This window comes from Micropterus salmoides, unplaced genomic scaffold (assembly GCF_014851395.1).
Source record: "Micropterus salmoides isolate LMB-PRFRI ecotype aquatic unplaced genomic scaffold, ASM1485139v1 Ms_hic_scaffold_23, whole genome shotgun sequence".
NCBI lineage: Eukaryota > Metazoa > Chordata > Actinopteri > Centrarchiformes > Centrarchidae > Micropterus > Micropterus salmoides.
The window spans coordinates 6,695,666-6,709,126 of record NW_024041484.1 but is presented as its reverse complement, the minus strand read 5'-3'; the positions used below and the strand labels follow the sequence as shown (position 1 = coordinate 6,709,126).

The 13,461-nt window shown below is 40.5% G+C and overlaps 1 protein-coding gene across 1 annotated transcript in view; it reads left to right on the top strand.

Annotated features, from left to right (window-relative positions):
- The window catches only part of arid2 (AT rich interactive domain 2 (ARID, RFX-like)), a 38,270-nt gene that overhangs the window by 1,573 nt on the left and 23,236 nt on the right, over positions 1–13,461 (top strand). Inside the window, exon 3 of the mRNA XM_038738551.1 lies at positions 142–239. Coding sequence (XP_038594479.1) covers positions 142–239 — 98 coding nt within the window. The remainder of the gene's footprint in view (positions 1–141; positions 240–13,461) is intronic.

Genomic DNA, 13,461 nt, shown 5'->3' with positions numbered 1-13,461 from the left:
CAGTTTGCGAAAGTTATTGATTAGTGATTCTGATATTGCCTCATTGGGGGAACCTGTAGCAGACTAGATGGTTGCAGTGTAACCGCTCTTTTTGTTGTTGCCACTGTTTATCTTTAACAAACTAATTTTCCCTACTTTCAGGTTTCTGACAAAAACCAATGGATCGAACTTGGAGAAGAGTTTAACTTTCCAAGGAGTTGTTCCAACGCTGCATTTGCTTTAAAACAGTACTACCTTCGGTAAGTAGCATAGCCATGCAGCTTTCTCTCTCTCAGGTAGCATGTGGGAAGTGTTTACAAAATGTTAAGATGCAGTCAGCAGGATCTAGCCTCTGCGCTCTCCTCTGCTAGGAAGCAGCACCAGTACAATATTGTGACAGGCAAAGCAAGGTGTTTATTGTGTACATTTACCATGGCATGGTACGTAGGTATGCACTCCCTTATAAGAAAAGAATATCCTGGTCTGTCTTTTTATAAAAGATATATCTGGCCAAATGTGTCTTGTGTGTGTATTTTGTTACATCTGGAACATAGATTTGGAGAACACACTTACAAAGGATTTTGTCTATAACATCCCTAAGCCATAAATGATAATTAATTCTCTCTGAAAATGATGGAGCCGCAGTTTGTTTTTGAGATAGCACTAATGATTGAGGCACTCTGGGTGCAGTAACATGTATTGCAATCTGCTTCCAAGTGTTAACACAGTCAGCTGCCAGTGATGGGAGTTTGGTATAAATGCAGCTCTCCCCAACAGCTGGCATTTGTGGTTTTGGTGTTGCTGCTTTCTGTGCTCCTTTTCTTCTCCCCCTACCTCATGCAATGATTGTTCCCATCACTAGCACCTGCCTGCAGGGGATAACACCTCTGTAGCAGAGACACGCTTGTAGCCTCACATAGATATTTTACAGGCAACAGCAGGTCACTGGTTGATATTATAAGCAGTGACTAATTATCTCCTCTTTTTTTCTTTTTATTACTACATTGGCTTCTTGATGCAAGCTGTTGCAAGTGTAGTAGTCAATTTGATTACAAACTGTGCTAAGATTATGAGACTTGTAGCCCCTCAAAAGTTCAGTTAACTGTCAGCATTGGCTACAGAGGAGAAATGCATCAAGCGCATGTAGATTTGCAGTGCTGCTGAAGGAAGTCTGTGTCTTTCTGTGTGCCGTATTGGCCACAAACTACCAGTAACCAGCCTCATATTTGGTATGATTGACCTAATGTATAAAGATGATGTGATTTGGTTTAATATTCTTCTTGGGAGCTCAGATGGCTGGCGACATTTGTTTGTGTCTGTTCTTTGAGTGGAAGTAGCTATAGTGCAAAGGTTTTGGAGTTACTGTGATCAAATTTTCACTCAGTAAAACACTAACATTCAGAAATCATTTTTTGTCTTAGTTTTGAGTGTGATTGAAGTACATGTGCAGCACATAATGCAGTAGTCAGATATGCCCTATCCTGCAGATGACAAAACTATGCAGAAAATGATATGAAGCCATTAACATCATGACTTGTTTAAGAAGAAAGCTTTCCCCCCTGACATTTCCACCACCGTTACTCAGAGCAGCTAAGTCACTGTAATTATTACCTGTAAAAATATTTTTGGAAAGTGCATGAGCAAAGGAGGTCTGACAGCTTAGTCGGCCGACACATTGAATATCACACTCATGTCTCCACATACGTTGGAGCTATTTTATGAAGTTTGTAGCAGTTTGGTGTAGTGACTGTCAGAAGCAGCAGGCAGCTAGACTTGTCTTGCCCCTACCAGGGCTGCACCCCCCCCCCCCCCCCCAGTTTTTTTAAAGGCAAAAGTGGGTAATCACGTCGGGTGGGAGGTAATGTTCATTTTGCTGTCATCCAGGAAGGTCAGAGGTCATAGCCAGTTAACAAAAATGGATATCTGCTCATTGGAGCTGGTTCAGATTCAATGCCTCGCTCAAGGACACTTGAGCTGGTTGGATTGCTAATATCAGTTGTTAATCTTGATTATCCAGTTGAATGGCCATCTGTAACGACTGACTCCCTGGAAATGTATAAGCTCTGTGTGCATTTCTATGACTTTGTTGTGAATGTGAAGACAACTAATATAATTTATTTAGTGATATAGATATCTTGAAAGCAGTTATTTGGTGTAGCTTTTGGTATTTGTGTACTTTAGAAAGCCTAACTTCAAGTTGACAACTCCAGTGCTGCTTCCTAATGCTTTGTTTTTAACGGAGTGGTTTAAAATGAGTAAGCAGGAAAGACCCAAGGATACCCCGTTGCTGCAGGGATCGAGCCGGTGATTTCTCTGATGCAGGGTGCTGTGCCTGTTTGACCAAGTTTCCCTGTCTGAATGAATAGGATGATCATGATGTGGCTCTCTCTGGTCAGCACTTCCCACTCTGAGCCGAGTTAATAAGCAGCACTGAAGTTCAGTGCCAGCTCCTGCTGCCGTCTATTTGATATCTGAATGTCACTCAGTAATAAGTGAGCGATGCTTGCCAGAAACATTTTTCTAGCTCGTTTTCGACTTGTTGAAGTGCTGCTTTGACATCAGTCTTACCAGTGGTGCTGATTTCATTTCAACTTGGGGGAGGAAGGATTCACACTGTGGATCAAAGCGTTGGCATCAAATCACTGACACACTAAGGGCATAGTTGGGTGTGGGGGCGGGGCAGCTCTGTTTTTTTTGATTGAAGCAAATTGTATAAATTTAAATGAGGTGTTCAGGCTTGAGAGTGAGAATTATTGATCAGGAAACCTACAGTAAGATAATGCCATACGGAACCGTTTATAATAAATAAAATAATGAACTTGGCAAAAATGTCTTAACCAGAGCTTCCACAGAAAATGAAAATGCTGCTTCAAAGTTTGAAGATTTGAGAAGTTTTTGAAGAACTTATGAAAATGATTGAACAGTATTACTATTAATATAGCATAAACATCTTTATACTTTTGTTGACATTTTATGTTCTTCATCTGTATACTGTGCACTCTGTTTCAGTGAAAGTTACTAATGGCTGCTTCCAGTTTCTATGTGGCTACACTGATTTAGATGGTTCTCAGTCAATACTATCTCACATCGTCATGGTTTTCTTCTTCCATTAGTAGTTTCATATGATTTGGGAGTGGTCTGCACTAAGCTTTCAAACCTCGTGGGGCAACGCATTCCTGAATGTGTTTTTATTTTTTTTTTCAGTAAAACACCATCCAGTTTGTCTAGGCGCACGCCGTAATTTGAGAGTGAATGAAAGGTGTTTTGAAATAAGGCCTCTGGTGTTGCTACAGTCTTTGACTTCTTCCAAACTTCAGCACACTGAACACCGAAGCCAAGTCAGGTGACAGATACCCTGGTTTGCCCTCTCCGCTGCATCTCCATTGGGAGGAAATCAGGCCCAGGAGGCACTGACATCAAGGAACTCTCATGTTAGCTCGAGGCTATTATATCTATTGTCTTGATGAGGTTTACACACATAGTTGGAAATGTGTAAAAGAAGAAACTGTTAGTTTTCAACCTTGTTTAACTATTTAATGGGGAGAATGTTGCTCTGTGAAGTCCCGTCATGTGGCATTTGTTGTGAGGAATAATAATCCAGAAGGTATTTGTGATTTTTAAATCAACCCTTGATTTGATGAGGACATGTAGAGGCAGAAATCTATTGACTGTGTTTTGATTAATCAGAGCTCGGTTGTAATAGTATGCTACAGATTTCACCTCTTGACCCTTGCTATATTATGAGAAAGTTGGGCTTTTAGCTCTGCAACCAGAGACGGTGTTTACTGCCCACGGTGATGATAGAAAAATATACCTGCTCTTGACTCTTTCTGCTGAATCAACCACCACCAAGTCATGCTGCTTCCTGTACAGCAAAATGACACCCCACTTTCATCTGTTTGCAGTGTGGAGAAGCAGTTGGAATCAGATTCACAGGTTTACTAATTTCAGTCGATATTTGAATGTTTCACAATGCAATATAAACCAGCTGTAGACTAGTTGCCCATGTGTTTCTCAACCGTTTTGTAGCTTGTGACCCCACCTTTAGGGCCCAAAATTCTCACAAGCCCAGCAATTAGATAGTATTTTAGCTGTCATGTGAGTTTGAGCAGGACATACATTTTTCTTCTATTTTCCAGCCTGCTGCAAGGGGATCATAATTATTGAGTATTTCAAACTTATTGAATACATCCTTTTTTTTCTTTTCTTTTTTTTAATGAAAATATTTCAAATTTATAATGACATCCATCTTGAAGCGCTCCTGTGACCCTGTCTGCATATCAAACAATGCCCTGTGGGTTTCCAAATGGGAACCAAAGATTGGGAAACTTCTAACTATTAAGGTTGTTGGGGGAGAAAAAAAAAACAAAAGTTCGAATGCCAATACTTGTGTGGAGAACACACAGGGCACCCTCGAACCTTGTATAGAGACATAGACAAAGTTTAGAGCAGCCAATCACTGAAAATGTATTACAAGCAGGGAACATTATTTGGAGGCCACTGTGTCTATTAACGTATCTATTTATGTGCCAAAGTAGTACTTGAAGTTAATAGTGCCAAACTATGTGGTTAATGTTGAGTTCAATGTCAAGTCCTGATTTTCAGATAACATACTAAAGGCAATTCACACCTGATTTTGTCATTTTATTAAATAAAAATCAAGATGTGGTATCACTCCTGAAAAAGAAATCCTTGAACCATTGCCAAGCCTTCCACCACAGACACATTTCACTACCTTTTTCTGCTTGGCAGGTGTTAACTTTCACACCTGGTTATAATATGAGTCTGGGTACCATCATGCTTGTTGGTCCTACTCTGCTTCCTGTGTATGTCGATAGATTCTCCCGCTCATCTGAAACATCTGGATGAAGTGGCCTTTGATCTGGCTTGCATTAGCCGTGTTTGTATTCCCCCGCCTCATCCGAGCTGCTGCTCAGACTTCAGAGATGCTCAGATGATGACGGGTTATGGATAAAGTCAAGGCTGTGTGGACCTTGTGTGTTGCGTTCTGCCTTTTTTTTAATACAACATAATAAGAGACTGTTAACAAAGTAAAAGCAGTAGAGCAAAGTTGCTATCACACATAACATCTGAAGGCTGTTGAGACTTTGTGTTTTTAGCCTGTCTGTAATTTGACCTGCCCTCTAGCAGTGTTGGCCAACACTGATAGCCTAATCTCTTCCTCTCAGTGTCTTTGCTAACTAGCAGACATTTCTGCCTTGTTCTTGACAGTGGTCCTAGAATCTGGCTTTACCATCACATTATGGATGAGATGGTTAACATGTTTGCTATGGTTGTTATGTAGGCTGCAGCTTTTCACTAAAAGTAGAATCGCTTCACTTGCTAAGAAGGGCTGAGAAATTAATCGAAACTCGATTGAAATAGCAATATGGCCTACTGCAGTTTTCAGATCACAATATTTGTTAAAGGCAATTTGTGTCAAAATATGTTAAATTAATTGTTGTCGTGCTGCAAAGATGTCCTGGTCTACAGATAATATTCTACAGACTTAATAAAACATCTTTGTTAGGTCCATTCCCTCTCTAAACTCACCATAATCATTTCAGTGTTTTTCAATGCAAATGAGAATAATGTTGTAAAAAAATTAGAATTCCTGTGTGTGTACGAGGGACTTGTATACTCCTAGTCAGGTTTATTGTGGTAAGCGTTGTCATCCGTGATGACGTCATTTTCTCCACACTGTCCCTAATGTCATTTTAGCAAAATCTTTGAAGAACCCATGTGATACGGGAAAGTGGGAACACTTGGGCAGTTCACAATTTCATTGTGGTTTTTTTTGTTTTTTTTTTTTTTAATGCAAAATGCATTAAAAGAGAGTCCTTGCACCACCTGCAAGGCTGGATATGACCTTTTGTCATGCATATTAAAAAAATGCAGGTCATCCCAACACAGCTGTGGACTGTGTACCAGATGCTTCAACCAAGTAGATCCCGTCCTGTTCAGTAATCTGTTTTGGCGCAGATATCAGAAGACTGCTGGCTAGCTAGCGTTAGCGAACTGGCTACATGGCAGCCACAGGTTCATGGCAGCCTGAATAAAGTACAATCACTGTCCTGTCCACTTTTTCAGTCTGTCCCTCTTGTATAGGTGACAGCAAAATTCACTATGATATAGCCAGAGCTAGCTAGCCACCTGGAGTCACAACATTCCTGTAACTGTGGTTGGTGGTTTAACTGTTCTCATCACAGTTTAGCTATCATCATGTTTGACTGAAAATACATAAAAATTGATAACTTGATTTTCATAGGCATTTTACTCATCAAGCAAAAACAAATTTGCATTCAGTGTGAATGTAAAACATCGGCTAGCCCTAATCCAGTGTATTCATTGAGGCTTACAGCTGATGCTGGAGCATTTTCCTGAATTGGATAATATAAAATGGACAGTCCATGTAGGATGAACTTGAGTGATCTTCAAGTATATTCAAGGAGACAGTGTACCATCACACTGAAATGCCGTTGTTCAATGTCTAACTCAGTCACGAAAGCATCTTTTCCTTATCACCAATGTTAGTGGTTTTCTGGAGCACTACTGTGAGAAGTCACTGCAGAAAGCCTAGTTTGAACCCAGGAAATGCTGCTGCTAACCACTGAGCGACCGTGCCATCGAGATTGACCAGGCTGATAACTGAAATGGAAATGTCTACAATCTTACAAGGGTTGACAGGCTCCAGACTAACTTCTTTTCACTCGTAGCCTCGGTGATAAACCGAAAATTTGCAAAGGGGCACGTCTACCTGACCCCAGAGCCATGTAAACCATTTGCCATTCCCACACCTGACACCCAGTGCTCCCACTACAATCCTCCCTCCTTTTAAAACAGTTTGCTACATCGGTCTAAAAATAAGTAGAGTTCTACAGAACAGAATGTGGTATAAACACACAATATTGATTAAATGTTTTCTAGAATCTTAAGTTAATATTTAAATTAACATAAATAAAAAATGTAGAAATACAATATAACAGTTTGTTTTAAATAAAATATTTAATCATTAGTCTATATCAGTTCATTGCTGATTAGTCCAGAGTTAGTAACTAAACTTTGACTGAGACTTGATAATCCTTGTCTTGTTTTAAAATAAGGAGTGCCATAACAATAACAAGACCTCCTAACGTTGTTTTGCGCCGCTGCTGTAAGCTTGCACGCTCACACACAGCTTTGAGTGTGTCCACTGTCAGACGTTTGTGAGAACTTAAGCTAGCCGCACCTAAATTTGGAGTGCACGTATTCAAGCCTTCATGGTAAATGCAGTAAATGGACCAGAGCGAGGAGACAGACATGGTTAGCGACTTTATTCTGTCATTTTCTTTCTTTACAAAGAGAAGTGTTGCAGTATGAAAGTCTTTCCTGATCAGAGGCTGTACATAAAACTGGGGCGGCGGCGGTGGCTTCAAGAAAGCCAAGAGAACCAGGTTAGCTAGAAAGATGTACTGAAAGCTCGCACATCAACTTACCGCTACTGTTACTGCTGACATCAAGGTTACAAGGTTGTAATTCAGTATTTTTAATTTTATTTTGTAAATTTTTCCCCATAATCCTCAATGTTGTAAGCATTGACTCCCGCTTTGACTCAAGGGGTTTGCCCTACGCAACTTGTGCAGTTAGAGTATTTGGACACGCGCGCACACACAGTTGGCATATTTGCAAGTCGCATTGGTGCTCCTAGTTAACTCAACTATCACTGTCTCCAAAAATAGTTTTAGTCTGGAACCCTGGTTGAGTAGTATTAGTACAGGTTTTATTTGTGTTGACCTTTCAATGTGCATACATGCATTGAACACAGAGGTGAATGAGACTCTTCCTTTGCACTTCCATGAGTCACAGGAATTAGAGCACACTGTAAGCACAATGTTAAGTAACTGAGGTTTTTCTGTTTACATTGTGTTAAGTAACATTCATTAGCCATGTCCTTGATATGAATGCTGGAAACTGTCTCTTGCTTTATAATGTGCTCTGTTGTGACTTCAAGTTTCCTTCAGGCAACAGTCTGTTCTATAAGTGATCCAACTCTTACAGTATTTTCTCAATTGGCTCTGCCATTAGTAAACGCTCCCGCGATTATTGACAAAGCAAACCACCCTCAGTCTGTATAGGAGAGCCAGCTCTGTTAAATCCCAGCAAATATTTCTGTCCAGAATTGGCAGTGGGTGTGTTTTGCATGTCTACATCCACATCCAGCAGGGGGCAACCGACACCGACACACTGAGGGCATTTGGGCAACTGAGTAATTGAAACCAGGAGGATCTGCACTGGTGTGATCAGGATGACTGTAAATAACACAAAACAACTGACAGTGTCTTTTTGCAACTCCGTGTATTCACGATTTGTCGTTCCTCGTCAGTTTCCCACGGTTTGCACTTGTATCATTTTGGAGGGAAAACATACCTCTGCATTAGCAGTGATAATACTCAAATTTCCCTAAAACGGTTGTAGTAAAATGATGAAAGCCCGTTCGTTTCCGTTGGCTGGTAATCACATGCTACTCAAGTGAGGAGGGATTGATGTTCCCCTCATCATGCATGTATGAAAAAAGGGGAAGTGCAGACATGTGCAGCTGCAGTCAACCCCCACCTCCCTCCTATGCCCCCACCCATCTTTACCCACAGACCTTTTCCTTGCTTGGTCTCAGACAGTGGTTGATGACGCTGCAGTAGGCACAGGAGTCGCTCTCGCTCTGTCTCTCGCTCTCTCTTGCACGCGCCCCCCCCCCAATTGAAGGCTGAGTGTATTTATAGTCCAGCGTGTCACCCGGCAGCCAGCGGACGGGGGATTACCTTGGCCACGATGAACAAGCGGGGCCTCATTCAGAAGCAGGCGGTTGCTCACTCTGACTCACTGCCACACAGACAGGGTTCACCACAGTATCACTACTGAGGTAATTTTCTGTGTGTGAGCGCGCGTGTGTTTTTGTTTGTCAGTTTTCTCTGCATTATTATGAGTTGTTCATCCTGAATTGGTAGTTGCATGCTCATGGAGGATGTTGATGAGTGCAGGCTTCTACAGTTAAAGATGAATTGTTCGCTTGATGTTGGCCCCACAGCTGTCTGTGTTGCAGGCAGATTTTTATTGATAATTCTTACAGTTTTTGGGCAAGTCATCCTCTAAATTATGATGGTGTTTTGTGATGGCAGTTTTCTAATGTCATTTTCTGATATTTCACATCTGTCATATTACTGAATTAATGACTCAATGCTCTCAACTCCAAAACGAGTAAAGTTAGGTGAAAGCTCACGGTATCTATCAAATTGCAGTTCAGGATGAAACTTTTGAACGGTTAAAAAAAACTTGTGTACACTGATCCTTAGTTTATTGTTTTATCTTGAGTTAAAACAGATTCTGCAGGCACTGATTCTTTGTGTCTAAGTGCTTGTTTCTGTGGAGTTTGTATTTCTCAGGACAGTCGGACAGTACGGGAGTTTTTGAAGTCTTTTCCCTTCGATTCTTCGTTGATTGTGTTTGGGTGTCTCTCAGCCACGATTGCTTACACTGCCCCCATGACGTACTGTCCATCTGTTTATAGTTTGACTGGGTTACAGTGGAATCATTTCAATTCCTTCAGCCGATAAGCCTGTTTGGCTTATGGAACAGTGGCCAGTTGTTCCTAAAATACATATTTGTGCTTTCAATGAATCGTAAGCAGTAAAGGATGTATGACTTGCTTGCTGAGGTCACTTTGAGTGTCCTGGTACATACTCTAAGTTGGATGCACTAACCTCCATTATCATGTTTAAATTGCGTGAGTGTGGGGTTTTCTGTTTGAGCATATGGTTTCCTTGACAATATGTACGAGTGCAGAGCTTTTATGATGGAACATGCCACAGAAAGGGTTAATAAGTTCACCCTTTCTGAAATATCTAAGCTCAGACTTTGTTTTGATTATTCTGTCTGGCATCAACAGGTTTTCTTTCCAAACCAAAAGTCCAGTCTTTAACAAACTGTGTTTAACATTACATTCTCTATATCTTGAAGATTGTAGCTACTTTTTTTTGTAATAACACATTTTATTCTTGTGAAATTATTGTCAGAATTCACATTAAGGAGTTTTGCATATTCATGCTGAATTTTCAAGAAATTTTTTTCACCCCATTTTTTAAAGATTGGGGCAGTTGTTTTCTTTTAAGGATTTCCAAGTAGAGCCCAACCCAGTTGGGTTTTTTACAGTGGAAAAAGAGCCGATTTATGAGCCAATATTTAGATTTTGAGAATGATTTGGATAGTAGACCCCTTTACTGTATAAACTAAATTTAGAACAGGCCGATATTGAAAGCTGTTCTGTATGTGGCCCATAATACCTTTTCCTGTTAATAAAATAGATTACAGTCTCAACAACAATTGCACATCATTAAATATTTGTCTGAAAGAGAATAAGCATTGCCTATGTGTATTTTATCTAACACATAATCTGCCGTAATAACTACATTCAGTGTAGCATATCTAATTTATCCCTGTGCCAGCACGCTTTAATAATATCCAAAGCTAGGTGAAACCATTTCTCAACCACCAGCTGGCTCTAAATCATGCTGCCTAAGATAACGTTACAGTGACCTGCTGTTGAATGCATCTAATACTACATGTCTACAACGAGGACCTGCATCTTTGATATTTCATTTAACTAACATTATAACTACAACCAGAGCCGTTACAGCTCTGACTACAGCGTTTCACGTCTACTATGCCACACAGAGAAGCTACAGGAAGCCGTGTTAGATTCTTGTTCAGTTCACGTTTATTTACGTCTGCTATGGTTTAATCATTTCCGACACGCCGACTAAAACTGCAGACAGGCGGCTCGCAGATATATTTGGAATACGTCAGAAGCTATAGTTTAACACATAGTGTTAGCTTTGTGGCTAATTTAGCAAAGGGCGACGTGAGCTGCTATAAGCGATTTTAGAGAATATTGACAACGATGAACTAGGGAGAAAGGAGAGGACCGGTAGCTACAACTGCCACACTGTTAGAGAAATGCATCTACACTCACGTTTGTCAGCAGCGTAACGTTACCCAACCCAACTACCGTAACATTTAACTGCTGCTGTGAGCTGGGAGGAAACCGGGAGAGGGCAATGAAAAACGGGAAGGTTAGCAAGTCATGAATGTTTTCAGGAGAAGATAAGTGTTTGGGCCTGGTTTTAATTATAATTTATGTCATGTAATTAACGTGACATCTCACCGCTAACACAGTCTGTTGTTTTTGCATGCTGCGGTAAACTTGGCTCCGGTAGACTTCGGTCAGCTGATTGTTTTCTTCTGTGTTGTTAAAAGAGGAGCTGCAGCGCGCCCTCTGGTGGACAAACTATGCAACACCAGATTTCCCCTAGGATGGAGTTGTAGCAGCGGAGGTGAAGCAAAATCTTTTTTTTGTGCGCGTAGTATGTCTGAATATAAAACCCCCAACACAACGTGTCTCAGCAGCGTTGCTTTTGTGTCCATGAGCATGCGATGCTTAAAATGTTGGTGTTTTCCCATAGTTTTATGTGAGCTTCAGATGAATGTTTTGGTGGTTGTAGTAGTCATGGTCAGGGTTCCTCCCCCAAGAAAATTTTTACCAACCAAAAGTTTTCCAATATTATTTTCACCATATCTTCATACAAATAGTTGGAAAAGCTAGAGCAGATAATAAACAAACGGCACCCAAAGTTCAGTCTACTGGAGGAACTACAACCATTAGATTTGGGAGAAAGTAATTTGGTTGGTTATGTTGCTCTCCAGTGATTTTACATTTATGGCACAGCATGTTTGGGCATCACCCCCTAAGACTTAACGGCAGGAAAACCCTGTTAATATGACCTCAGAATCATTATAGATACAATTGTTCATGTTTGCCTTCTTGTGTCTTGATTTTTACAGCTTTTGACATTTATCTATAGACCTTTTAATATAAAAAATAGGCAACATGAGAAACCACCTCCCTTCTGAGGAGCATTTTATTTGCAATCCAAAAAGAAACGTCGTCTCATTAGCTTAAAAGGATCACTAATTTGCTTTACTAAGCTCAGATCCTCCGGTCACCACTGTCCTTTCTTTTCCTAACAACCACTTTTTCAGACTCACCTGAAAACTGAATAATAATTTAGGATGTACATGTCTATAGGATACAGGACAGAGCTGTAAGCTACACCAGTTTAGTCTAAGTTTGTACCTGATGTTCTCAACATTGGACAAGTAGGTAGTGATAAAATACATCTACCAGTTACTTTCTATAAATTGAGCTAATGTTAAGTTACATAGAGCTTAAAACATAGCCGACTGTATAAGCTTTCCTGGGGCTCATGTATAAACGCTGCCTACACACAAAAAGGTTACCGTATGTACGCTGGTTTTCACGCACACGTGGGATGTAATAAAATAAAAAAACGAACGTGATGTAAGAATGTGCGGACCCTCCGCAAACTTTTTTCTGGCTCTGTCAGCGAACTCCAAAGTCAGACACGCCAAATGTTTCAAAATAGCGTTTCCACTCCAGTTACAGTGCAGATCAAAAATCTAATACACACAAGTTTTATCGTGTATGTAGTGGTTTAATATCAGATAAAATTAAATGTGAGAGGAATAGATGATGATGGCTCTTACGTTTAATTTCGCTTCATATCACACGTTATCACTTTATCATACAAACATTCAGACCAACAATGTTATTTGCTTGCGCTAGTGAGCCATAACTATTCCATACTGCACCTTTGAATTGTAAAATAAATAAAATTAGCCAAATCAATGTCCGCTAAATATTTCCTCAAGACAATCAGGGTCAGTTGGGGACCCGCAGCATAAAGCCAGGATAATGTCAGGTGGCAGGATGAAGGATCGCCCTTCCCCGATATTAGACGTGAATTGAGCTTCTGAGTCCTTTGAGACTTAAACTCGGCTAACTGATGGAATTATCATGATCGTAAGTGCACTGAGACGCTGCAGTGGCGCACAAACAGCTTCTCACCTCGACTCACCCGGCACATCTTCACCACCTGCACATATGGACTGTGTAAATTAAAATGTCTGGAAATAAATCCAGGAACAGCTCTTACACAATCGCTACTCTCCATCCTCATCATAATGCAGGCCATACATAATAAAAAAAAAAAACGACATTAAAAAAAGTGTTCACCTGTCAAACCTCAATCTTCAAATGATCTCCCAGGGTGGGGGAGACCACTGACTGAAGGGATCATTTTGGCAAGGTGTGAAGCCTGCTTTGTATGATTGCTGTATTGCGTGACACACTTGTGCGTAATCCTGCATGGCTGCGCAATGGCACTGCAGAGGACGACGCGAGCGTAAGGATTAGAGTGTCCATGAAGATTTCCTGGCCCATGATTTATTAGACAGACCAACCTGACGGGTCTGATGTGATCAACAATATATAATGTTTACCTTTCTACTAATGTCTTTGTTTAGAATAATATAATTCTGTTAAACTCTCAGAATTTTCTTTTGGTTGTGAACAAGCTGCGTCAAACAATGTGC